Genomic DNA, 27,156 nt, shown 5'->3' with positions numbered 1-27,156 from the left:
GGATGACACTGTTTTTCTCATTTTGGAAGGCACCTCCACAGAGGCAGTAGATAAGAGGACAGACCTCCAGAACAAAGGGACAACAAAGGTACCTTAGGCTGACCTTCTGTGGGAAGAGGTTTGGGCCAGGATCTCCAGATGAGCTCTTAGTAGACTGAAACTTGAAGGACACCCCAGAGCACCATATGCCAGGGTTACATCTAACGGCACCCCCAGCCCATGCTCTGGGCACTTTAGAGCAGTAGGGTTTGACAATACCTCAACACAAGATCTTTTATTAGGTGATTGAGACACTCTGGGGTCGCCCGGGACTGCTGGGCCAAACATTTTGGGACAAACAGATCAGCAAGTGAAATAAAGATGCCCTTGCCCGAGTCGTGTGAGGCCCCCCCCTTCAGCGCTGTGAAGCTCTCAAGCAAGCTTCACGTGCCACAACTACATCTACATACATTCTTGGTGAACACCACTGCAGGAGCAACACAGAGCCTGGGAGCCACCAAACAAGCCTCGGGGTTAAGGACTGGAAAGAAAGTTGGGTGCAGTGGCTGCAGCAAGGATAAGGATGATGCAGGTAGAGCAGTGTGGGTGAACTCTGAATATCGACATGACGAGCATCACAAAGCCATAAAGTAGTACTGGGAGAGAAAGAAGTGAGTGGAAGGTAGTGCAACTGTGAGGAGGAACAGCTGTAAAGATGTCTGATCATGACCAGCAGAAGCAAAGGTCGGCAGTTTTGTGACTGGTAGGCTCTGAAGGGATGTGTTATTTACAGAGCGCATATGCATTACAGTTCATCGCTGTTGCACAAGGCACCTTCTCGACCACTGGTTTGTGGCCAGGATAGCACAACAGTCTGGAAAAAGATAAACTGACTGTATTGGTACCGCAGCAAAACAAGAGGGGAATGAAATACAGATGTCAAAACTGAAATAGTTTATTAGCACCTTTCATATTTAATTCATACAAGCACAACTCATAAATACTGATTCAAACATTCAACCTTAGGAAATGTCCTCGTGATCAACCTTTCATCGAGGGCAGAGGAGATCATAAATAGAAAACCATACAAAACATATAAAAGTGAATATGTCGATGAGGGACTCAAATGCTAAATGTTCTATACATCTCAACATTCTTCACGTGGGAAAGATGATGCTTTACCTCTGGTTGAGTTCATCATGGGGGGTAGAGAGACAACCGCATGTTGAGTTTAGGGGATACAGGAGAAACTCTTATAAAGAATTGTCAAACTGAGTTTAGGGGATACGAGGGGAGTGAGAGGGCTGCCTCGGATGCTCAGATGTGCTCATCATGGGGCTGTGGAGGGGCTCTCGCTTGTTGCTGTGAGTTGGTATTTAGGGGCTGGGAAGGGGCAATCCTGATAGTCTGTGTTTTTCACAAGGAGCGTAGAGAGCATCTTGCGTGAACTCATACTTTTAACGGGAATGGGTGTTATTATGTCGATGCAACTTCCTTGTAGGAATAAGAGCACCATTAATGTTCTTCTCGGGGAATGAGCCCAGACTGCTGCATACTCTGTGGTGTGTTCGTTACCAAGGTCAGAAGATGTAAAATATGTCATTTTGGATGCAATAGGGTGCTGTATGTGGTTGCTTGTTTGCTAGAGTGTAGTGACTGACAACTGTACCTCTGGACACACATCAACTGTACCAACATGAAAGTCCTCCACACACGAAACTTGCCATGACTTTCCAATCTGGGCCAATGGTGGGTCTGGAGGACTAATTCTATGACAGAGATAACAGCAGAGAGACTAAGAAGTGGTCACCAGCATCTGAACTTCTATCTCTTCCAGTGGCCACGCATTTATGCACCTTATAGAGCCAGAGCACGCCCAAGTATCTCATGTCGGTTTCCCTGAGCCAGTCTGTTACATGGACACTGGAAGCATGTGCCTTCCAGCTTTCAGTCTGCATGTCTCTATGATGGTTCTAACTAGAAACTGGCCAGACCAGTCATGAGCAGAGCCAGGACAGAAAACATGAAATGAGCACCCTGGCATGCAGACACCAGACGGAAGACCAGATGTCAGAAGATGCAAGATGGTGTGTCAACACAAGACCAGAAGTGAAGAAGACAATGAGAACACCAGACCAGAAGAGCAGCGGATGACAAGCTCCCTGGAGTGTAGACACCAGAACTGAATCTGCGTGCTGCACGGTGGAAGACTCTAGAAAGTGAGAAGCCATTTGTGCTACTTTTGGAACATTTCAGATCTTTAAAAAAATAAAAACCTGCAGTCCTGGGGATGGAATCCAAAACCACAGGACCTGGGCACAGGGGGTGCCGCCAGGCTGCACATCTGTCCTCCTGCAGTTCCAGGTCCCAACCACAAGCTGGTCCCCAATGGATGGCTTGGTTCATGAATGGGCAAAGGGCAGAAGCCCAATTTGACCAGCCGTATTACAGAACGTTCCACAGTGCATGAGCATAGAAACGCGCCTTGTGAATTCCTAGAGTGGGGTTCGGGGCCGGACTGGAGAGCTGGACAATGCGGTATCCCCAAAGACGTTTGCGTATGAAGATTTGAGGAACTGGACATAGTTCTGCATGCTGCGGTTGGTGCTCTCCGACTGCTCTAAGCGGTCCTTCATGTCTTGCAAGCGGCTCTGGAACCGGCGCTCAGCCTAGAGGAAAAAGAAGCACAGCGTTGACCCAGTGAAAGAATAGTACCTTTCAGCCCAAGTTTCGGAGTACTGAGGTAGGGACACAAGCACTACAACTTTATCCTCACACTGCCCAAGCCACCAGCTAGGAGTATGAGTGCATGCAACAGAAGTAGGGGCAGAACTACAACTTTATTGTCACACTGCCCAAGCCGACAGCTAGGAGTAGGAGAACATTCAATGGAGGTAGGGGAAGCACTACAACTATATCCTCACACTGCCCAAGCTGCCAGCTAGGAGTAGGAGAACATGCAACGGAGGTAGTGGAAACACTACAACTATATCCTCACACTGCCCAAGCCGCCAGCTAGGAGTAAGAGAACATTCAACGGAGGTAGGGGAAGCACTACAACTATATCCTCACATTGCTCAAGCCACCAGCTAGGAGTAGGAGAACATGCAACGGAGGTAGAGGAAACACCACAACTATATCCTCGCACTGCTCAAGCCGCCGGCTAGGAGTAGAAGAACATGCAACGGAGGTAGAGGAAGCACTACAACTATATCCTCACACTGCTCGAGCCGCCAGCTAGGAGTAAGAAAACATTCAATGGAGGTAGGGGAAGCACTACAACTATATCCTCACACTGCTCAAGCCACCAGCTAGGAGTAAGAAAACATTCAACGGAGGTAGGGGAAGCACTACAACTATATCCTCACACTGCTCAACCCCCATTATGCTTGAGATTGAGTCTCTTCTGTGGAGGGTTGGGTATGTGTGCTGGTCTTGCACATTCTCTTCACCGCAAGTAAATGAGATGGTTTATGTTTAACAAGTCTGCCCACAATGGCGCGCTACAGGCTGGATGCTACACTGACAAGGGTGATGGAGCGGGAGGGTTTTTTGGCTTCTCAGGACGACAAGTGTATAACTGAAGACCAGCAGCCCTTCACACAATTCCAGAGATACCAGACCTGGACAATGCCAACACTTCAAACATCACTGGAACTCAAGGCCCCAACAGAGCCTCCCGACTGCTCTACAGTGGCTCAAAATCTTTCCTCCTCTGCTGCATACGGCTCAATAGGCTAGAACCCATGTCATTTCTCCATTTAGATACCCTACTGTACCCATGGAACTAATCTTTTGGGTCCATGCTTCTGAAGGCTAATTTACCAAGACTGCTTTTGTCATACCCTCACAATGCCCTTCTTCTGTAGTAGCCTTCAAACCCTCACTTGAGACTACCTCTTGCATGTAAAACCCCTCTCACAGCCCTTTCTCCATGGCTCTGCTCACACCCTCATGTGACCCCTCCCAGGGTTGAACCTCTGAAGTGGTCCCACTCAGATTCTTCAATAGGGGCCCCCACTCAAGGCTTCAAACTCACGTCCTCTTTGTTGCGCCGCAGCTGATTCAGTTCAGTCTTCGTTCTGCTCAGCTGGGTCTCCAGATCGAGCACTTTGGATGTAGTTGTTCGCTCTTTGGATGATGCTCGCTCTCTGGTCTGTTCCACCTGAGGACACAAGAAAATAAATATTTTCATAACTATCACGCAACCAGCGTGGAAACAGGCTGTAGGCTATGGAAACATTTGCATGATCCTATCGGCTGAACTCAAGTAATACATGACATCCAGGGAGAATGACCAACTCTCTGTGCTTCAGTTCCCTTACCTGCCAAAATAAGGTGTGCACGAGTGTCAGACCTGCACGTAACTCTGCACTAAAAGACTCACCATCAGGAACAGGCCTACACCAGCCCTCAATGTCCCAATATGGCAACAGGTGAGGTGAACATGTGCCAGACTGCTTATGACAAGCACATGAACACTGCCAGTATGAAAGAAGGTTGCAAACTGCTGTCCGCAGTCCCACACAGTGCAATGACTGTGCTTTAGGATTGGAATGGTTGTCAGCCTTTTCGGCAGACTCTGCGGGAGGAACTGTTCTGAGCCTTGGGGTCACACAACAAAATATTCTTTCTACTTCCCAGTGTTGCAGATAAGATTCACTTTAGTCCTCTACCAGCCCCTGGTCAGATGTACGTAGTACCGCCCCTTTAGGAAGGAACAGGATACTGATACTCTGACCCATCTGGAGGGGGGTGGCCTCTGCCCAGGAAGTACTCTGTGTTGGATACGGGCTTCATATAGGCACTATCACTGTGTCCTGATATGGTACATGCTGTTATACAACAAGCGCTTCACCCTCTGACGCTATCAAGGAAACAAGACTTGAAACCCTCCATTGGGTAGTGGTATCTCCCTATATATTCCTCTCACCGTGGGTTATGACATCAGCACAGGCGCTCTTAGTGTGCCCCGCTGTGGCACATGCTATTACACAACATGAGTGCTTCTCCCTCTGCTCCCGTCGCTTTTAAACGATGTATTGTGGAAGCCAGGTATCTTGCCACATATTGCAGCTACAAAGGAGTTGTAATGATATTGGTGAGTTGACCACTGACTCCACGTTGCACTCAGCCGAGCAGCACACCATCACAGTAGAGACCAACAGCTACATTTTGCCTATTGATTTTATTTTAGCATTAGCCACCGCCACGTTAAAAGCTGCAGGTAGTTTTCCACGTTGTACAGAGTGCTCATGTTTTTATTTTTCAGGTTCTTTCCCACCAAGGGCTTAAGCTGATAAGAATGTACTAAGACGGCAGGAAACGGTCTTGTTTTGAAGTGGCACCATGGGATTGTGGCCAAGACCCGATGTATTATCTTCAAAGCTGGCCTAAAGCAATCAGCATTTTTTGAATAGATAAACTTCTGTAGTGAGAGGGAGGTTCTGAAATTTTCCTCTCTTTGTTCAAAGTATAAGAGGCCGAGACCAGATGGACCGGGGACAGAGAGCGTTTGAAGATCTCAGGCATATCCAGGACGCTGGAGTGTGTCATCCTTCCCGTGAGGATAACTGATCTCTCTCTCCTCAATCGATTCTGGGATCTGGTGATCTGATGCTGAATAGGAGGGAGATGACGCAGCGATGCCCTTTTCTCATGGTGATGCATATTTTTTAATTCATTATTTGCTTTGCATTATAATATAGATCCATATATTTGGTGTATATATTGCAGTGGAGAATAATTTGTACATGTTTTCATTTCATTGCTGTGACCATTTTTAAACGTGTGCTTTCAGCATGCTAATCTTCTTTTACGAACCTTGCGACGCAAAATTGTAAATGTCTAAGAAGTGCATTCCAGAGATTTTTGTCAGTGCATGAGTATTTCAGCTCGGTCATTAGTGAAGCAAAACAGGACTCTAGGTTGAGCAAAGGACCCTCTCACTGTATCATGCTTCGGTACATGCTGCCACAGCAGGAGTTAGGTGAGGTTTCCATGTCCCACTTGCAGGGGGCAGGCTATGCATCTCTTATTCCCTGTGGGAAGAACGGCATCAGCTCACTTTCTTCCCACCACCCAGTGTTAGGTACTGAGCTAGCTTCTGTCTCCAGTTTCCTGGTGTAGAACAAGTTGACACAGGGAAGACTCAGGTTGAAGTTTAACTAACCTCCATTTGTGCCTACATGCCAGGCTTTTAAAATGGCTTTTGTGAATGGCCACCTCCCACACAATGTCTCACCTGTCGCTTGGCATCCTGGATGGCAGCTTCGAGCTGTCGCGCAAGGGAAGCACACTCTCGCGTCTTCTCTTCCAGCCGCACCTGGTTTTGGTGGATTGACTCCTCACGTTTGGCTACTATTTGAACCAGATCTCTGTTCTGGGCACCGGCTTCATCCAGTTTCCTAAAATTGAAAAGAAGTTTAGAAGATCATGGCTCAACCCTTGATACCTCGCCCCCATCGTAATACCTCACCTCTACCAGCTACTCAAAAGGCATTGGGATCTCTGTGAAACATAAAACGTCTCCTTCATACTCTCGAGATATTGCGGTACAAGTATGACATTTAACCTACTGAATCCCCTCAAAAGCCTCTGGGGTCCTGGACTCCAAACCTTTTAAAGTTTTTGATTTATATGTTCTTTAACATCCCCTTCTATGGGTCAGTAGGATGCATGAGTGAAAGTTACATTCTCCTCTCTCCTCCAAAACCAATGAGACCTGTGAGCAATTTATAATTTCTTCATCATCCTGCAAAGGTATAGTGACAAATGGTTGAGGTTTAACACAGTCTCCACACACTAGAAGCACTGAAGTCCATGCACAATCCCCTTCTCTCCGGGCCTTGGGGGTCTGTGTGAGGTTTAACCTCTTCACCTTACTTCAGAGGCACTGAGGTTTGTGATTGTTGCTTAAACTCTTCCCCTCTCCTGCAGTCCATGGATTCTTTGTGATGTTTACCATCTCCACTTTACTTCAGAGGCGCTGAGGTTTGTGATGGATGTTTAAACTCTCCCCTCCCTTCCAGTTTTTGGGATCTTTGTGATGCTTAACTTCATCTTACAGCAGGGGCACGGGGTGTGTAATCTCTCCCTTTTACTTCAGCACCACTGGGGTGTGTAATCTCTCCCTTTTACTCCAGCACCACTGGGGTGTGGTTGACTTTTCATCTGTTTTTCTGTCGAAGGACACTGGGGTCTTTGTGCGATCTCATCTCCCAGGTCCAGAGAGCTCTGGGTACAAGTGTGTATTGTACTTCACCTCTCCACAACTCTCAACACCAAAAGCACTGGGGTGTGTGATGAAGCAGCTCTCTGCCCGGGACAAGAGACTTTGACCAGTGGCCTTATAGGGGTAAAAGCGGACATCTATCAGTCTTAAGAAATGGATCACTAGTTGGAGATGTATGTAAATATATATCTAGTGAAAACACAAAGGTTAGAGTTACACACAGTGATGCTACAGGGCTCAGAGACATGGTACTCATTGAAATGCATTGCAGAGAAAGCCTGATTTAGAGGGTCACCTAAACACGCATATAAAGGGTGATAACATATTGTTTCACACTGTAAATCGTCTGTTGGTGGAGCCATATTAATTTTGGGAATTGTGATGTATTCTAAGGTGATTTTACCCTGTATAAAATGCTGACCTTCTGCCAGGATTTCCTGAACCATATTTGAGAGAAAAGTGTTTTATTTCCCACAGAGGGTACGGAAGGTGCAACAGAATCTAAAATGAAAGCATGTTTTTTGAAAATCCCTGGGGTCTAGTGGGCTCTGACTAGCTTCACTTGACCTGTGTGCCGCTTTCCGCCGTCCCGTAAGTGTTTTTCGTTTTTTTCGCTTTTTTCAGCGCCTCGCCGCCGGCGCTTCTGCCCCCTTTGTGCCCCCCTGATTGCTGTCTCCCCGATCGTATATTGTGCCATTTTGTTTTTCTGATTGTGTGCTTTTCTTATTGTAACTGCTTGTATTTTGCTCGTTTTCAGTGTTTTGCCCCTTGTGCGCTCCCCGTTCCCTGCCGCTGCCTCCCTGCGGCCCCGCCCCCCTCGCACCCCCATTTGCCGCTCCCTCCCGCCTCCCAGCTGCTCCTCCCTCCCCCCTCCCTTCTTAATGGCTGGCGCTGCGCGTCGCGAGTGAGCGACCTCTGACCTGTTTCAGGTCCTGAGCTCGCCCCCCCACGACCGCAGCACCAACCTGCTGCCTCCTGCCTCTGTCCCCTGACCACGCTGCTGTTTGCGTGTTCGAGGCCCTCCTCCACCCGCATGCATCATCCTGCGCCTCATCACTGGGGTATAGTGGGCTCTGACTAGCTTCACTTGACCCGTGTGCCGCTTTCCGCCGTCCCGTAAGTGTTTTTCGTTTTTTTCGCTTTTTTCAGCGCCTCGCCGCCGGCGCTTCTGCCCCCTTTATGCCCCCCTGATTGCTGTCTCCCCGATCGTATATTGTGCCATTTTGTTTTTCTGATTGTGTGCTTTTCTTATTGTAACTGCTTGTATTTTGCTCGTTTTCAGTGTTTTGCCCCTTGTGCGCTCCCCGTTCCCTGCCGCTGCCTCCCTGCGGCCCGCCCCCCTCGCGCCCCCATTTGCCGCTCCCTCCCGCCTCCCGCCTCCCAGCTGCTCCTCCCTCCCCCCTCCCTTCTTAATGGCTGGCGCTGCGCGTCCGCACCGCTGGCGCGCCGGAGGCGCGCCAGAGGCAAGCCCATCCGCGCCTGGACCGCGCCCAGCGCCACACCCCCTGGCCCTCGCGCCCCCCGCATCCGCTACTCGATCAACGAACTCCGCGCCTTCAACCCCGGCCCCTCCACTGAATGCTACCGGGCATCCCCGAAGCACACTAAAGGACCTTTTTCCTGCCGTACCTGCAACTTCTCCTGCATCAGAACGACCAATCCAACTACTGAAACATCCAACCCCAACCACCTGAACTGCATCCTCATCAACACCCGCTCCGCACGAAAACACGCCATCGAGCTCTGGGATTTGCTCGACACCACTGCTCCTGACGTGGCTTTCCTGACCGAAACCTGGTGGAACGACTCCTCGTCTCCGGACATCGCCATCGCCATACCGGACGGCTACAAAATCACCAGAAGAGATCGAACCAACGGAATCGGCGGCGGAATAGCCATCGCTCACAAAGCTACCCTCAAAATCCACACCCACTCGGACGACACCCTCAGGACAGCCGAACACCTCCACTTCCAGATCCACACGGACCCCAACACGACCCTCAGAGGAACCCTCATTTACCGCCCTCCAGGACCAAGAGCCCCCTTCAACGACACCATCGCTGACCTTGCAAGCACCCACGCCCTCGCTTCCCCGGATTACATCCTCCTGGGAGATCTGAACTACCATCTGGAAAATGCCAACGACATCAACACCGCGTCACTGACCTCCAACCTCCTCAACCTCGGTCTCCGCCAGCTAGTCAACACACCTACCCACATCGCCGGTCACACCCTTGACCCCCTCTTCACCTCTAGCAACCACATTTCCTTCAGCCACACCTCCGAACTCCACTGGACTGACCATCACTGTGTCCATTTCACCTATAAGAAAACCACAGAGCAACACCGCATCCAGCTACCTCCCCACCGCCGCTGGGGCAAAGTCACCCAAGAACAACTGACCAGCACCCTCATCAACAACCTTCCACCCGACGCAATCGACCCGAGCACAGCCGCCATCAACCTCCATCAATGGATCCTCGACTGCGCCAACACCCTTGCCCCTCTCAAGAAACCCACCACCATCCAAGGAAAGAAAAAACCAGCCTGGTTCACAGACGATCTCACCACCTCCAAAAGCAACTGCCAGAAACTCAAAAAGAAATGGATCCAAGAACGCACACCCGACAACCTCGCCGCCCTCAAAAACGCCAACCGCGAACACCACCAACGGATCCGCACCGCCAAGCGCGCCCACTTCACCGAACGCATCAACAACAACGCCCACGACTGCAAAGAACTCTTCGGCATCGTGAAGGAACTCTCCAATCCGAAAGCCAACTCCAACGACATCCCGCCCTCCCAGAAACTCTGCGACGACCTCTCCTCCTTCTTCCACCAGAAAATCACCACCATCCACGACAGCTTCATCACCGGTCCACCGCCAGACCCCACCCCCGACGTCTCCTCCCGTGACTGCCGCCTCACCGCCTGGACCCACGTGGACGAGGCAGAAACCTTAGCAACCATGAACACCATCCACTCAGGCTCCCCCACGGACCCCTGCCCCCATCATGTTTTCAACTCAGCCAACGCCACCATCGCCCCCGAACTCCGCAAGATCATCAACCTCTCCTTCACTTCTGCCACCTTCCCGGACAGCTGGAAACACGCAGAAATCCAACCCCTCCTCAAAAAACCCAAGGCTGACCCCAACGACCTCAAAAACTTCCGTCCGATCTCTCTCCTCCCTTTTCCAGCGAAAGTCATCGAGAAGATCGTCAACACTCAGCTCACCCACTTCCTCGAAGACAATTCCATCCTGGACCCCTCACAATCCGGATTCAGACGAAACCACAGCACTGAGACCGCCCTCCTCGCCGCCACAGATGACATCAGACATCAAATGGACAACGGCGAAACCTCAGCCCTCATCCTCCTCGACCTATCATCCGCTTTTGACACCGTCTGCCACCGCACCCTACTGACCCGCCTCCAGGAAGCCGGCATCCAAGATAAAGCCCTCCACTGGATCTCATCCTTCCTCTCCGACAGAACGCAGAGAGTCCGTCTCTCCCCTTTCCGCTCCAAAGCCACCAACCTCATCTGCGGCGTCCCCCAAGGATCCTCCCTCAGCCCCACGTTGTTCAACGTCTACATGGCCCCCCTCGCTCAACTGGCCCGCCAACATCATCTCAGCATCATCTCCTACGTCGACGATACCCAGCTCGTCCTCTCCCTGACCAAAGACCCGCTCACCGCCAAAACAAACCTCCACGAGGGACTAAAATCCATCGCCGATTGGATGAACAACAGTCGCCTGAAACTCAACTCCGACAAGACAGAAGTCCTCATCCTCGGACGCACTCCCTCAGCCTGGAACGACTCATGGTGGCCCTCCGTCCTCGGACCCCCACCCACCCCTGCCAGCCATGCAAGAAACCTCGGCTTCATCCTGGACTCCGCCCTCACCATGTCCAAACAGGTCAGCGCCGTCTCCTCCTCCTGTTTCAACACCCTTCGAATGCTCCGCAGAATCTTCAAGTGGATTCCAACAGAAACCAGAAAGACGGTGACCCAGGCCCTCGTCAGCAGCAGACTTGACTACGGCAACACACTCTACACAGGCATCCCAACCAAAGACATCAAACGCCTCCAACGTATCCAAAATGCCTCCGCCCGACTGATCCTCAACATACCCCGCCGAAGTCACATCTCCCCTCACCTAAAGGAACTCCACTGGCTCCCGGTAGACAAGAGGATCACCTTCAAACTCCTGACCCACGCTCACAAGGCACTTCACAACACCGGACCCTCCTACCTCAACACCAGACTCAACTTCTACACTCCAACACGTCAACTCCGATCCGCCAACCTCGCCATCGTACCCCGAATCCAGCGCAAGACATCCGGCGGCAGATCCTTCTCCTTCCTCGCCGCCAAGACCTGGAACTCTCTCCCCACATCTCTTCGCCAGACCCAGGACCTCCTCGCATTCAGAAGGCTCCTCAAGACCTGGCTCTTCGACCGCTAAACCAGCAGCGCTCCCCCCCCCCCCCCCCCGCTCAGCGCCTCGAAACCCTGACGGGTACATAGCGCGCTTTATAAATACTATGATTGATTGATTGATTGATTGAAAATTCACACTGCCTAGTGTTGTAATGAACAAGCAAAGCGCTAACATTCTCATTCATGACAAACGTGTGGCACACCTGGAGCCATCTTTATTGCAACAAAGCTGTACAATTAAAAATGTTTCCTTTAGAAATGAAAAAAAAACATTGTTTTGTTATAGAAATAATGATTAGTGCTGTAGAAAACAAATTGGACACATTTTATATGAGTTCTCAAATATCTTCCTCATTCATTTGTGTAAACAGTTCTGACATGCAGACTGAAACATGCACAGGCAGCAGCCTGAGTTTAATACCTGGTGATCAGCAGTTTACTCCAGTGTCCTGACAACTAGAGCGCTAACATTCTGTGTTTATTACAAAAGTGTGCACACCTTAATGTCATCATGATGGAATCAAAGCTGCAAAACTGAAAGGAGCGTCTTACACAGGATACTGCAGTAAATGAGTTGAGAACCAAACAAAGTCTCCCAAAAAGGCCAATTAAGGGGAAAGAACCAGCCCAAATGTAGTCCAACAAGCACCCTGACATGGATCCCAATGACAGAAGTGTGCAAAATGTTTAACTTGTGCAACACAATTGTGATCAACTGGATAAATACATAATAAATGACATAATTTAAAAGTACTTTGTTGCCGTTTGAGAACCCAGACAAGGTGTTCTCATTTTGGATTTCTAGAGCAATAAGTAAAATTTCCATGAGAACAGGAACTCCCATATTTTGTTCATTTGTAAAGGAGATGCTTAAGGTTGTACAGATTTGATTCCATCAAGATCTCCCCCGGTATGCCACACTTTTGTACGGCCCAGCCAAGCACCACGCATCGCAGATTAGGCTAATGCATTATAATGCCCATCCCTGCATCACTGCACTGGCACGAAGGCGCCGCAGCGTTAGTGACCGTGCAGCTGGCCCAGGGTCGAAGGCAGAGGACTGTGGTTGTCGTGCATGCACAGCCATTCCAGCTTGGGCCTGGCTTGTTTACTTTGCCTGGCTCACAGCTATCAAACGACATATGGCCCCCTTTGCTGTAGTTAGGGTGCACGGTGTGGTGTTGTTTCCTTCCTGTGGTGCCCAGACAAGGTTGTGGTGTGCCAGCAGCAGATATGACCAGCCAGAGAGGGTGAGGCTGCTACAAGCAGAGAGTGCACCTGGGTAGTGAATGTAATCACAGGACACACTTGCAACAAAAGTGGTCACTGACCTTATGGTCACTGGTGTGGGTTGTGTAGGGAAAGTGTTACCAGCAGCTTCAGCAGTGAAGTGGAGGGGGATAAGGCGAGCGCAGCCACTCATCCAGTAATGTATGAGTATCTGCCAGTGCTGGTGGTGTAAACACACCCGCAGCATGCCTTCATGCTCTGCATCTGCTACCATACCCACTCCCATGTCATCAAAGCCTTGGTGGAGGCCTCTCTTCTCTGGTCACAGATCAGTACACATGTATCTGGCTGGTGGGGATGGTGCCCCTGATCTGTGGACAGCTGAGATGAGCTGAATGATGGTCTAAGGAAGGTTAGTGCCCAGCAGCACATCCTAGGAATGACTCAGATCTGGTGGCAGGAATATAAAAGTGAAAGACAAAAATACAAAACGAAAGCTCCAAAAAGTACAATAACAAATGTAAAAAAAAAAAAAAAAAAAGTGTTGCAAAAATGTTCAAACTCCATGTAGTCTTTTTATTGTGTGCCTTTTGGTAAATGTATTTAAATTTAGGCTCTGACGTACATGCCTAGTTGAAAACATAAAGGTATAAATAATACACACTGTCGTGTTTTGTGTCATTCTGGTACTTACATCACCATAGTTTTGTTTGTTTGACTATGTTGACATTGAAGGTGGGATTTGTGTCAGAACTCTGTGTGTGGTGGTGGTGGTGTGTGGGTGTGTGGGGGGTGTGTGTGTGTGTGTGTGTGGGGGGTGTGTGTGTGTGTGTGTGTGTGTGGGGGGTGTGGGTGTGTGTGTGTGTGTGTGGGGGGTGTGGGTGTGTGTGTGTGTGTGGGGGGTGTGGGTGTGTGTGTGGGGTGTGGGGGTGTGTGTGTGTGTGGGGTGTGGGTGTGTGTGGTGTGTGTGTGTGTGGTGTGTGTGTGTGTGGTGTGTGTGTGTGTGTGTGTGTGTGCGCGCCACCAAGCGAGAGGATGGAAATGAAAATGTCACTTACCCAGTGTACATCTGTTCGTGGCATCAGTCGCAGTAGATTCGCATGTTCTGCAATAGCTCGCCATCTGGTGTTGGGCCGGAGTGTTACAAGTTGTTTTTCTTCGAAGAAGTCTTTCGAGTCACGGGACCGAGTGACTCCTCCTTTTGTCTCCATTGCGCATGGGCGTCGACTCCATCTTCGATTGTTTTTCCCCCGCAGAGGGTGAGGTAGGAGTTGAATTGTAGTAATAGTGCCCATGCAATGGAGTGACTAAGTATGCACCTATTTAAGGTTGAGATGATACATATATAAATAATTGAAGGTAACTTCCAAACTGCTACAGGCTCCCGGGGAGGCGGGTGGGCACATGCGAATCTACTGCGACTGATGCCACGAACAGATGTACACTGGGTAAGTGACATTTTCAGTTCAATGGCATCTGTCGCTGTAGATACGCATGTTCTGCATAGACTAGTAAGCAGTTATTTCCCCAAAAGCGGTGGATCAGCCTGTAGGAGTGGAAGTAGTTTGAAATAATGTCCTTAATACGGCTTGACCTACTGTGGCTTGTTGTGCGGATAACACGTCTACACAGTAGTGCTTGGTGAATGTGTGAGGCGTAGACCATGTGGCTGCCTTACATATTTCTTGCATTGGGATGTTTCCTAGAAAGGCCATGGTAGCACCTTTCTTTCTGGTTGAGTGTGCCCTTGGTGTAATGGGCAGCTGTCGTTTAGCTTTAAGGTAGCAGATTTGGATGCATTTAACTATCCATCTGGCTATACCTTGTTTTGAAATTGGGTTTCCTGCATGAGGTTTTTGAAATGCAATAAAGAGTTGTTTAGTCTTTCTGATGTTCTTTGTTCTGTCAATGTAATACATTAATGCTCTTTTGACATCTAATGTATGTAGTGCCCTTTCAGCTACGGTATCTGGCTGTGGAAAGAACACTGGAAGTTCCACTGTTTGATTTAGATGGAACGGTGAGATAACCTTTGGCAAAAATGTAGGATTGGTCCTTAGGACGACTTTATTTTTGTGTAGTTGTATAAAAGGTTCCTGTATAGTAAACGCCTGAATCTCGCTTACTCTTCTCAGGGAAGTAATGGCGATGAGAAATGCCACCTTCCAGGTTAGGAACTGTATGTCGCAGGAGTGCATGGGTTCAAAAGGTGGACCCATAAGTCTAGTTAGGACAACATTTAGGTTCCATGAAGGAACAGGTAGTGTTCTTGGTGGTATAATTCTCCTAAGGCCCTCCATGAATGCTTTAATGACTGGTATTTTATATAGGGAAGTTGAATAGGTAGGCTGCAGGTATGCAGATATTGCTGCAAGGTGAATCTTAATGGAAGAGAAAGCTAGGTTAGATTTTTGTAAGTGAAGCAAGTAACCCACTACATGTTCTGGAGTTGTGTGTAATGGTTGTATTTGATTAATATGGCAGTAGCAAACAAACCTCTTCCATTTACTTGCATAGCAGTGCCTGGTGGATGGCCTTCTGGCTTGTTTTATGACTTCCATACATTCTTGGGTAAGTTGTAAGTGCCCGAATTCTAGGATTTCAGGAGCCAGATTGCTAGATTCAGCGATGCTGGATCTGGGTGTCTGATCTTTTGGTTGTGCTGTGTCAACAGATCTGGCCTGTTGGGCAATTTGATGCAGGGTACCACTGATAGGTCTAGCAGCGTTGTGTACCAGGGTTGCCTTGCCCAAGTTGGTGCTATCAATATGAGTTTGAGTTTGCTTTGACTGAGTTTGTTTACCAGGTAAGGAAGGAGAGGGAGAGGAGGAAAAGCGTAAGCAAATATCCCTGACCAGTTCATCCATAGGGCATTGCCTTGGGATTGTTTGTGTGGGTATCTGGATGCGAAGTTTTGGCATTTTGCGTTCTCCCTTGTCGCAAACAAGTCTATCTGAGGTGTTCCCCAGAGTTTGAAATAAGTGTTCAGAATTTGGGGGTGAATTTCCCATTCGTGGACCTGTTGGTGATCTCGAGAGAGATTGTCTGCGAGTTGATTTTGTATCCCTGGTATAAACTGTGCAATTAGGCGAATTTGGTTGTGAATTGCCCAATGCCAAATTTTTTGTGCTAGCAGGCTTAACTGCGTGGAGTGCGTCCCCCCCTGCTTGTTTAGATAATACATTGTTGTCATGTTGTCTGTTTTGACGAGAATGTATTTGTGAACTATTATTGGTTGGAAAGCTTTTAGTGCTTGAAAAACTGCTAGAAGTTCTAGGTGATTGATATGCAGTTTTGTTTGATGTACGTTCCATTGTCCTTGTATGCTGTGTTGATCGAGGTGTGCTCCCCACCCTGTCATGGAAGCATCTGTTGTTATTACGTATTGTGGCACTGGGTCTTGGAAAGGCCGCCCCTTGTTTAAATTTATGTTGTTCCACCACAGAAGCGAGAGGTAAGTTTGGCGGTCTATTAACACCAGATCTAGAAGGTGACCCTGTGCTTGAGACCACTGTGATGCTAGGCATTGTTGTAAGGGCCTCATGTGCAGTCTTGCGTTTGGGACAATGGCTATGCATGATGACATCATGCCTAGGAGTTGTAATACCATCTTTGCCTGTATCTTTTGTGTCGGATACATGCGTTGTATGATGGTGTTGAAATTTAGAATTCTTTGTGGACTTGGAGTGGCTACTCCCTTTGATGTGTCTATTATGGCTCCTAGGTATTGTTGTACCTTGCGCGGCAGAATGTTGGATTTTGTAAAGTTGACGGTGAACCCGAGTTTGAAGAGGGTTTGTATGATCTGATTTGTGTGATTTGAGCACTGTATGAACTAATGGGCCTTGATTAGCCAGTCGTCCAAATATGGGAACACATGTATTTGCTGCCTTCTTATGTGTGCAGCGACTACCGCTAGACATTTGGTAAAGACTCTTGGTGCGGTTGTTAATCCGAAAGGCAGTACCTTGAATTGGTAATGTATTCCTTTGAATACAAACCTTAGGTATTTCCTGTGCGATGGGTGTATTGGTATATGGAAATAAGCATCCTTGAGGTCTAAAGTTGCCATGTAGTCGTGTAGTTTTAGCAATGGCAATACTTCTTGTAGTGTGACCATGTGGAAGTGGTCTGATTTGATGAAAGTGTTCACTACTCTGAGGTCTAGGATTGGTCTCAGTGTTTTGTCCTTCTTTGGTATCAGAAAGTACAGTGAGTAAACTCCTGTGTTTATTTGTGTGTTTGGCACTAATTCGATTGCATTCTTTTGCAATAGTGCCTGCACTTCTATCTCCAGGAGATTGGAATGGTGTGTTGTTAAATTTTGTGCTTTTGGTGGTATGTTTGGAGGGAATTGTAGAAATTCTATGCAATAACCATGTTGGATAATTGCTAGAACCCAAGTGTCTGTAGTGATTTCCTCCCATGCTTTGTAATAATGACCTATTCTTCCCCCCACTGGTGTTGTGTGGAGGGGGTGAGTGACCTGTGAGTCACTGTTTAGTAGTAGGGGCTTTGGGGCTTTGAAATCTTCCTCTATTTCTAGGGAATTGCCCTCCTCTATATTGTCCCCGAAAACCTCCTCTATACTGTCCCTGGTAACTGGACGGTGTGGCTTGTGAGGTGCTGGCTTGTGTGCTTTGACCTCGAAACCCCCCTCGAAAGGGCGTTTTACGGAATGTGCTGTAATTCCCTCTGCTCTGCGGGGAGTAGAGTGCGCCCATGGCTTTGGCAGTGTCCGTATCTTTTTTGAGTTTCTCAATCGCTGTGTCCACTTCTGGACCGAACAGTTCTTTTTCATTAAAAGGCATATTGAGAACTGCTTGTTGAATCTCTGGTTTAAATCCAGACGTTCGGAGCCATGCATGCCTTCTGATAGTTACAGATGTATTAATTGTCCGTGCAGCTGTATCTGCAGCGTCCATGGAGGACCGGATCTGGTTGTTGGAAATGGTTTGTCCCTCCTCAACCACTTGTTTTGCCCTATTTTGTAAGTCCTTGGGCAGATGTTCAATGAGATGTTGCATCTCGTCCCAGTGGGCTCTGTCATAGCGCGCAAGTAGTGCCTGTGAGTTCGCGATGCGCCACTGGTTTGCAGCTTGTGCTGCGACTCTTTTACCAGCTGCATCGAACTTGCGGCTTTCTTTATCTGGGGGTGGTGCATCTCCAGATGTGTGAGAGTTGGCCCTTTTCCTACCTGCTCCTACAACGACAGAGTCTGGTGGCAGCTGTGTAGTGATGAAAGCCGGGTCTGTAGGAGGCGCCTTATACTTTTTTTCCACCCTTGGTGTGATTGCCCTACTTTTGACCGGCTCCTTAAAGATGTCTTTTGCGTGCCGGAGCATACCAGGGAGCATAGGCAGGCTTTGGTAGGAGCTGTGGGTGGAGGAGAGTGTGTTGAATAAGAAATCATCCTCAACCTGTTCTGAGTGGAGGCTTACGTTGTGAAATTGTGCTGCTCTAGCCACCACTTGAGAATACGCGGTGCTGTCTTCTGGTGGAGATGGCTTTGTAGGGTATGCCTCCGGACTGTTATCTGACACTGGGGCGTCGTATAGGTCCCATGCGTCCTGATCTTGGTCACCCTGGCTCATGGTGGTGTGAGCTGGGGAGTGTGATGGAGTTTGTGCTGGTGAGACGTTAATCACAGGCGGAGGAGAGGGTGGTGGGGTAACTCTTTTCACCACTTTTGGTTGTGGTGTCTGTTCCGTCTGGAACTCCAACCTTCTCTTTCTCCTAATGGGGGGAAGGGTGCTTATTTTTCCTGTCCCCTGCTGTATGAAGATACGCTTTTGCGTATGGTCCACATCAGTTGCTTGCAGCTCTTCCTCAAACCTATGCTTCTGCATTTGGGAGGTTAGCGAGTGCTCTTCTGTATAAGAGCCTGAAGCTGGGTCGCTTGCAGTTTGTTTCGGCATCGAAACCCTGTCTGCGTGTTTTTTCGGCTCCGAGGTGACTCTTTTCTTTTTCGGGGCCGAAACCTCTCGGCGTCGATCTGTTTCGGTGCCGCTGTCTCGGCGTCGAGCCGTGTCGGCACCGGCATCTCGGTGTCGAGGCTTGTTTCCAGCACTTTCTCGGTCCCGAGAAGGCTGCGTGCCGGTGTCTCGACCGGAGTCGGACGATCTCGGCACTGTTTGGGCCTTTTTCGGTGCCGACGGTCGGTCACCGAATTTATGGGTCGAGCCATGGCCTGGTGGCAGTGGCGTCCCCTGGGCCTTGTAAATGTTCTTCTGAGTGGATTTCGACGTCTTACTCACGGTTTGTGTATCGTCGAATCCTTCGGAGTCTGAGTCTTGGATCGAGAAGGTACCTTCCTCTTCCTGTTCCTCGAACTCCCGTTGGGCTGTCGGTGCGGACGCCATCTGAAGTCTTCTGGCTCGACGGTCTCGGAGTGTTTTTCGGGACCGGAACGCACGACAGGCCTCGCAGGTGTCTTCGCTGTGCTCAGGTGACAGGCACAGGTTGCAGACCAAGTGTTGGTCTGTGTAAGGGTATTTATTGTGGCATTTGGGGCAGAAACGGAACGGGGTCCGTTCCATCGGCGTTCTTCAGCACGCGGTCGGGCCGACCAGGCCCCGACGGAGGATCGAAAAACTACCCCGAAGGGCACCGGAGCTCTTCGATCTTCGATGCGGTGTGGAATCTAAGTACGCCGATCCCGAACGCAACAATACCGACGAAAATCTTCCGAAGTTAGCTAATTTTCCGTTCCGAAACTCGGAGCGACAGGAACACGTCCGAACCCGATGGCGGAAAAAAAACAATCGAAGATGGAGTCGACGCCCATGCGCAATGGAGACAAAAGGAGGAGTCACTCGGTCCCGTGACTCGAAAGACTTCTTCGAAGAAAAACAACTTGTAACACTCCGGCCCAACACCAGATGGCGAGCTATTGCAGAACATGCGTATCTACAGCGACAGATGCCATCGAACATGTAATTTCGCCTCATGAGTAAAAACATTCCACACCTGCCCCAGACGGTAAATTGTGCAGTATCTCCACCAAAAAACTACCTGTGCCACAGCCAAGTTTTGCCATTTTTAATTAGGTTTACCCTCTGACCTTTTAAAATCATCATCCACTTGCTTTTTACATAAACTACTAAAGACTAAACGTGTATTAAAGCCTGTAGCAGGTATGAAGGGAGCTTCTGTCTGTGGGCAAGTCTTGCTCTTCATTAAACTGTGGAATCTGCCCGTCCCCCACGGGCTAATTTTAAAAACCGACGATATTTAAAACAAAGCATTAGCCTTTGACGTGGGAAAGTGACATCTGTCTGTGGCTGCTCTACCTGGTGCGAAACCAGAAAACCGGGGGTTATTCCTGGCTTCCCTGCCACATTGTGTGATCCTAGCCAAACAATTTGACTGAGCTTCCTTTCAGATCATTATCATAGATGAAAACACATTCAAACACTGAAGCTCCGGACGTGCTCTGTGCAAACACCTCGCATGTTTAATAGCCTATAGTGCTGCTCTATTCATAATTAGATTTTAGGCCACACTTAGGATACACCTGACAACTGACTTACTTTCTTCTTAGTTCACTAATAGCATTGTAATTAGGGCATCACTCAAGGGGCAGAAATGTTTCTCAGTTCAAGTTAACAACTCACTTTTAATAAAAACTGTGGTATAATTTGTGATGCCCGATAAAATCTGATGTTAGCATGTAAAAGAAGTAAAATTTTTGGACTTCTGAAGACACTATCACATTTTTGATTTATGTGCCAAATATCATTATGGCTCGGCTCGTACGGAGGCACTTCGAGCCAGAGCCGACCGTTGGCTCATCTCTTGCTCGGCTGTTAATGTGTTGGTTCACCCACTTCTACTGGCTTGAGGGCACAGCACCACTGACTGCAGGGAAAGCCCACCCCCAGAGAGCTGAGGTATGTCTGCAAGCAGTGATGCCTGCTTGCCATCTTTCTAAGAGAAACAAAACAGCCATTTGTACCTCTTGTGAGATTAAATTATTCAGTTTAGATAAAAGTGTTCAGTATTCATTTTTTAATATACCACTTCTGCTGAACTGGTTTGCTCTAAAACTCAGAAGAAGTTCAGACCTTTGATCCGTTTCCGTTGGATTTGTGCATGTAAGTAGGTTTATATTCAAGAGGTAACACACATTAAATTAGGTAATATTCCCCTTTATTGTGCATGTACTGAGTAGACAACACTGGTAAGGTGGCAACCACTGTGACTGGGTGGTCCATCTGTTGCTCTCCCTCTTTCTTCATTCCTGCCAGGAGCTTTGTCTAAGACACTCCAGGACATGCAGAACAACGCTCTTAAACATTCTCCAAAGAGGGATCAGGTGGTATTCTCTGAAGTTAATCACAGAAATCAGACTCTTTCTGAAAATCACTACAATATGAACAGCTATGAGAGGTTAGTGACTTAATTTCACAGGTGTTGCAGCAATTTCAAGGCCTTTTTAGAGCTTTTCATTGCTCAAAACGTTATTTTCTGATTTGTATCTCTGTACATGGCCTTCATTAGTTGGTTTTGCTCCTGACAAAGTCTCTCTCAAAGTATCCCACATTTGGCAACAGAACGTCACATATACTCCCCTTGAAAGCAATGAAATGCTACATGTATGTAATCCTGAAAACTTGACAGTGGTTTGTCATAAATACAGAATGTTAGAGCTCTAGTTGTTCATTCAAACACTGGGGAGTCAGGGAGGAGGGGCACGGACTCAGACAATGGAGAGGAGGGGAGCAGAACCAGAGGCAGCAAACTGATAGTATATACAGAGCCAACTTCCAACACACGTTAACAGATCATGGAGGGCAGGAAGAAGAGGATGGGGGCAAGGACTTGGGAAATGGAGGGGGGGGGGGGGGGGCAGGTGCAGTAGCAGGGGAGCAGTGGCAGCCCATCGGACCATGCAGGGCAGGAGGGAGGGAGCAGTGGCAGCCCATCGGACCATGCAGGGCAGGAGGGAGGGAGCAGTGGCAGCCCATCGGACCATGCAGGGCAGGGGGGAGGGAGCAGTGGCAGCCCATCGGACCATGCAGGGCAGGAGGGAGGGAGCAGTGGCAGCACATCGGACCATGCAGGGCAGGAGGGGGGGAGCAGTGGCAGCCCATCGGACCATGCAGGGCAGGAGGGAGGGAGCAGTGGCAGCCCATCAGACCATGCAGGGCAGGAGGGAGGGAGCAGTGGCAGCACACTGTACCATGCAGGGCAGGAGGGGGGAGCAGTGGCAGCACACTGTACCATGCAGGGCAGGAGGGGGGGACCAGTGGCAGCACAGCATACTATGCAGGTCAGCCAGGAGGAGCAGTGGAAGGAGAATGTACCATGCAGGGCAGGAGGGGGAGCAGTGGCAGCACATCGGGCCATGCAGGGCAGGAGGGGGGAGCAGTGGCAGCACATCGGGCCATGCAGGGCAGGAGGGGGGAGCAGTGGCAGCACATCGGGCCATGCAGGGCAGGAGGGGGAGCAGTGGCAGCACATCGGGCCACGCAGGGCAGGAGGGGGAGCAGTGGCAGCACATTGAGCCACGCAGGGCAGGAGGGAGGGAGCATTGGCAGCACATACGACCATGCAGGGCAGGAGGGAGAAACCAGTGGCAGAACACCGGACCATGCAGGGCAGGAGGGAGAAACCAGTGGCAGCACATCGGGCCATGCAGGGCAGGAGGGGGGAGCAGTGGCAGCACAGCATACTATGCAGGTCAGCCAGGAGGAGCAGTGGAAGCAGAATGCACCATGCAGGGCAGGAGGGGGGAGCAGTGGCAGCACATCGGGTCATGCAGGGCAGGAGGGGGGAGCAGTGGCAGCACATTGGGCCATGCAGGGCAGGAGGGGGGAGCAGTGGCAGCACAGCATACTATGCAGGTCAGCCAGGAGGAGTAGTGGAAGCAGAATGCACCATGCAGGGCAGGGGGGGGAGCAGTGGCAGCACATCGGGCCACGCAGGGCAGGAGGCGAGGGAGCAGTGGCAGCACATACGACCATGCAGGGCAGGAGGGAGGGAGCATTGGCAGCACATACGACCATGCATGACAGGAGGGAGAAACCAGTGGCAGCACATCGGGAGGGGAGGAGGCAGTTAGAACAGTGGCAGCACAGCATACCATGCAGGTCAGACAGGAGGAGCAGTGGAAGCAGAATGCACCATGCAGGGTAGGAGGGAGGGAGCAGTGGCGGCACATAGGATCATGCAGGGCAGGAGGGAGAAACCAGCGGCAGAACATCGGGAGGGGAGGAGGCAGTCAGAACAGTGGCAGCACAGCATACCATGCAGGTCAGGCAGGAGGAGCAGTGGAAGCAGAATGCACCATGCAGGGCAGGAGGGAGGGAGCAGTGGCGGCACATAGGATCATGCAGGGCAGGAGGGAGAAACCAGCGGCAGAACATCGGGAGGGGAGGAGGCAGTCAGAACAGTGGCAGCACAGCATACCATGCAGGTCAGGCAGGAGGAGCAGTGGAAGCAGAATGCACCATGCAGGGCAGGAGGTTGGGAGCAGAGGCATGGGTGAGGACAAAGGAAGGTGGGGGGAGGAGCAACTGGGGCATCAAAGGGACTATCCTGACAGTCGTGGGCCTCAGACGAATCTTGCTTGGTCTTCTAGTGCTGTTGCTAAGATTTAGACTTATTGGAAGACCTGGATCGAAAGAACGTCTGGTTGCCGGAATGTTTTCAAAAGCGGGAGTGCGTCTGTGCCCTCGAATTCGAGTGGGACCTTGGAGACTTGTTTCAGTGTTCTGCGACATGCGGCTTCACTTTGTGGTCACGGATCCCCTGAGAGTTCATAAGGGAACACTGCTCGCAGGACCTGGAGTTGTGCGCCAGACCCAAACACTAGCAAGACATTGTGGGGATCGGTCTGTCACAGACATCCTGTAGGTGTAGCAGGGGACATAGCTTTTGCACACTGGAGAAGAATGTAGAGAAACAAAATCACCAAAAAATGGGGAAAAAGTTGGGAGCAGGCTGGATCTGTGTACGAAGGCACAGAAAGAAAGGAACGACGCCAGCGCACTGGAGTTGCATTCTATGTGTTCTCTGTTTGTCACTTCCAGGGAGGGCAAAGCAGATGCAGAGCCGCAGAACGCTATATACCGGCACACGGCAGAGATGTGGAAAGATGAGGAATCTGCAGTTAAAAGTATCCTGCAGAAAGAACAGGCCACAGTCCCCTGACCGTTTTAGTTCGAACAGAAACGGACATGGACCCCTTACCTATCAAGCTACAGAGATTGTGCAAGAGACCCCTCACCTCTCCAGCTCCTCCAACTTCAGGTTCAGCTGCTTGTTCTCCTCCACTGCAAACTGGAATCTCTCCCGCGTACTCTCCATTTTATCGCCTTGCTGTTCCATCTATGATAAAAACAGGATAAAAGAATAACTACAGGAAAGGAAGAAGGAAGATCAAGGACACCCTGTGCAGCATCACAGATGCAAGGCAGGCACCTGTTATCCCAAACATTCTATCAGAGATACACAGACCACCCTATGAAACTGAACAAAGACAGCACTGTGTGCCATCAGAGACACAGACTATCTGTGCAGACAACACGGTGTGCTCCTAGAGTCGTGCACACAATCGTATAGGAAATGCCCATCCTATGATAGCTCAAACAGTGGCACCAGTGTGACACAGACTATTCAGTGCTATCAAAAAAGCACAGTCCACGCTGGGCTACACATGCGCTGCTCTACGCTACTGCAAACCCAGATAATGCCATGTGCAGACGAGCACACTACTCTCCCCTGTGCTGTCAGACTCACCGCCACATGCTGTCCGAGACACCGCTGCGTGCAGTCCGACGCATGACCACCGTCCTATGCTACTGCAAGCACTAACACCACCATATCACAACAGGGACATGAGGAGCCGTCCTATGATTTCGCAAAAATAGGCAGCACCATGTGTGATCACATATCCGCACGACATTGTTCTACGTAATCAAAATCAGAGACTCACCATGTGCTATTACAGAAACACTGGCACTGCCCAAAGATGTTGCTAACAGATGTCATTGTACTATTAGAGATGTGGTCACGCCCTGGGAAAACAAAACCAAAAAACACGTGTGCGACCACTGAGCCGACATGAGCACTGTCCTATGCTAGTAAAAACACAGACCCCACCATGTGCTATTACAGAAACATGTGCGCTGTGCTATGCCACTGGTCAAAAAGACTTCACCGAGGTTAGATAGAGGTCACACCCAGTGATATCCCATAAAGACAACTGTTAAGGCACATAGAGTCCATGCCCGAGAGCCCATGGAGAGGGGGTGTTGGGCTCACGCGCCCACTGCTGAACACTTCATGGTTGTGGGTCTCCCTGCGACAAGGAGGTTTGCTCCCTCAGAGTTTGATGCTAAATGCTCACGCAGACTTCTGCTGTGGTTGGGTGTTTTTTCTGAAGCATTGAGTCTGCAGTCTTTTTTTCACCGCACGAGAGTTACCTTTTAAAACCTCGGTGTTCTCGCAGTGGACAGAAGATTACAGATTCTTCTGCAAGGTCACTCCAGAGAGTACTTTTTGGGGACAGATCCTACAAATTCTATCAGTACAGCTAACTTCCTCTTTCAGTGTCTCTTTCAGGATAAGTCTTGTAGACTATAAAAAGATTGGTTGGCAAACCTTCTGGTGCATCACAATTGGGTCTCTTAGCGACTGATGGCCGCAGGAGACCCTGTTGTCTGTATTCGTCACTCCTCGGCTCCGATTGATCCAGATTCCTCTCTTCTGCTCCTCAGTATCGTCTGACTTGTTGGCCTGTTTATGGTCTTGGAGGATTTTCTGAGCATTACGTTTCTGCAAATTCTGCTTCTTTATAAACAGTCAGTCTGGCTAGGAGGAACCGGCACTAGGACACACTTGCAGCCGCCGCTCACGTTTTTATAACTTCAACGGATCTGGTACAAGAATCATCAACAGTGTGAACAACTTAACAACTCAAGTTCAAAACCTCATGACCGTGCAATTGATTTTTAAACTAATGCTATTTTACCCTACAAGGTCTCCATCACAAAGGCAGGCCTTATGAGAGTATCTGGATGCCACTCTCAAGAAAAGGTTAATAACACCTTCAGTCTCCAGGAGAGGTCATCATTTTTTTTACCAAAACCGAATGCGACGGAACGTAGTCCTTGTGTTGATTTCCATGGACAGATCCAGGTAAACATAAGGAATAGATATTCTTTACCTTTGATATCTAATGTCTTAGAAGTTGTAAGAGGAGCAAAGGTATTTACTAAATTAGATGTAATGAGAGCATATCATTTGCTCTGTATCAAGGAAGGAGATACATGGAAAACTGCCTTTCAGAAACTACGAATATCCACTTATGGCATTAGGCTTAAGCAGTTCCCCAGCTGTTTTCCAACGCTTCATGGACATCAGCTTTAATGATGTTCTCCTTCATAACTACCGTTGTATTTCTAGATTATATCTAGATTATAAATCAGCGTTTTCTAACGAGCCAGCTGGACATGAAATTCATGCCAAAGTACTCTTGTCAACAGACTAGTTCGTTATGAGCGACACCAGAGAAAAGTGCCTTTGAAAAGACAACCATGGAATATCAAGGCTACGTAATATCGGGTGATGGACTAGATACGAATCAGAGGAAGGTAAAATCCACACTGGAACGTTCAATGTCAAATACTATTAAACAAGTACAATGTTTCATTAGCAAGTAAATTACTAAAGGAAGCTAACTGAGAACTACTCAGTTCTGGTTCTACCTCTTACAATTTCAATGAAGGGAAGTATATTCAACTGGACTTCATAAGCATCTAAGGCTTTTAAAGACCAGAAAAAAATTCAAACTCTAATCCTTTCAAAACGTATAATCTGAAAACTGATGCTTCAGACAAAACCACTGAAGCAGAATTATTTAGCTCTTGCAATGCAACATCCTGTTGTCTATTATTCCTGCAAATGTAATAACAGACACCAGTCTCTCTTATCCAGGAAGCTTTACTGGTGATCAAGAATTGCTTCACTGAATCTTTTACTAGGTTCTTAACATTGTGTCCTGCTGTTCACCAAAATGACAAGTTCTCCAGGACAAGAAGTGCAGAAACAGTCATCAGGCTAGCTGGGCAACTTCTCTCTGCAGCACAATGTTTCGATTATCTTCTGGGTACTCAGTTGACTGTGTTTCTCTCCAGTATTACGAGACCTGGTGTCCCTTACAAAGAAAAAATATTCTTTAAAATGGGGGGTTACTATTTTCCATTACTGATTCTGTTTTAGAACACGTTCGTGAAAAAAACTTCAGATCTCCAACC

At 49.0% G+C, this 27,156-nt stretch overlaps 1 protein-coding gene across 8 annotated transcripts in view; it reads right to left on the bottom strand.

Annotated features, from left to right (window-relative positions):
- Nucleotides 1–918: 918 nt before the first annotated feature.
- The window catches only part of ODF2 (outer dense fiber of sperm tails 2), a 239,552-nt gene continuing 213,314 nt past the window's right edge, over nucleotides 919–27,156 (bottom strand). For all 8 annotated transcript variants that reach the window (XM_069236996.1, XM_069236995.1, XM_069236999.1 and 5 more), the window contains 4 exons: nucleotides 24,126–24,226; nucleotides 6,224–6,386; nucleotides 4,019–4,144; nucleotides 919–2,648 (listed from right to left, as the gene is read on the bottom strand). In XM_069236996.1, the coding sequence (XP_069093097.1) occupies nucleotides 2,475–2,648; nucleotides 4,019–4,144; nucleotides 6,224–6,386; nucleotides 24,126–24,226 (564 nt within the window). In that variant the 3' untranslated portion in view covers nucleotides 919–2,474. The remainder of the gene's footprint in view (nucleotides 2,649–4,018; nucleotides 4,145–6,223; nucleotides 6,387–24,125; nucleotides 24,227–27,156) is intronic.

The sequence above is a fragment of the Pleurodeles waltl genome, chromosome 6 (assembly GCF_031143425.1).
Source record: "Pleurodeles waltl isolate 20211129_DDA chromosome 6, aPleWal1.hap1.20221129, whole genome shotgun sequence".
Taxonomy (NCBI): Eukaryota; Metazoa; Chordata; class Amphibia; order Caudata; family Salamandridae; genus Pleurodeles; species Pleurodeles waltl.
This window is presented reverse-complemented; position numbering and strand designations above follow the sequence as displayed.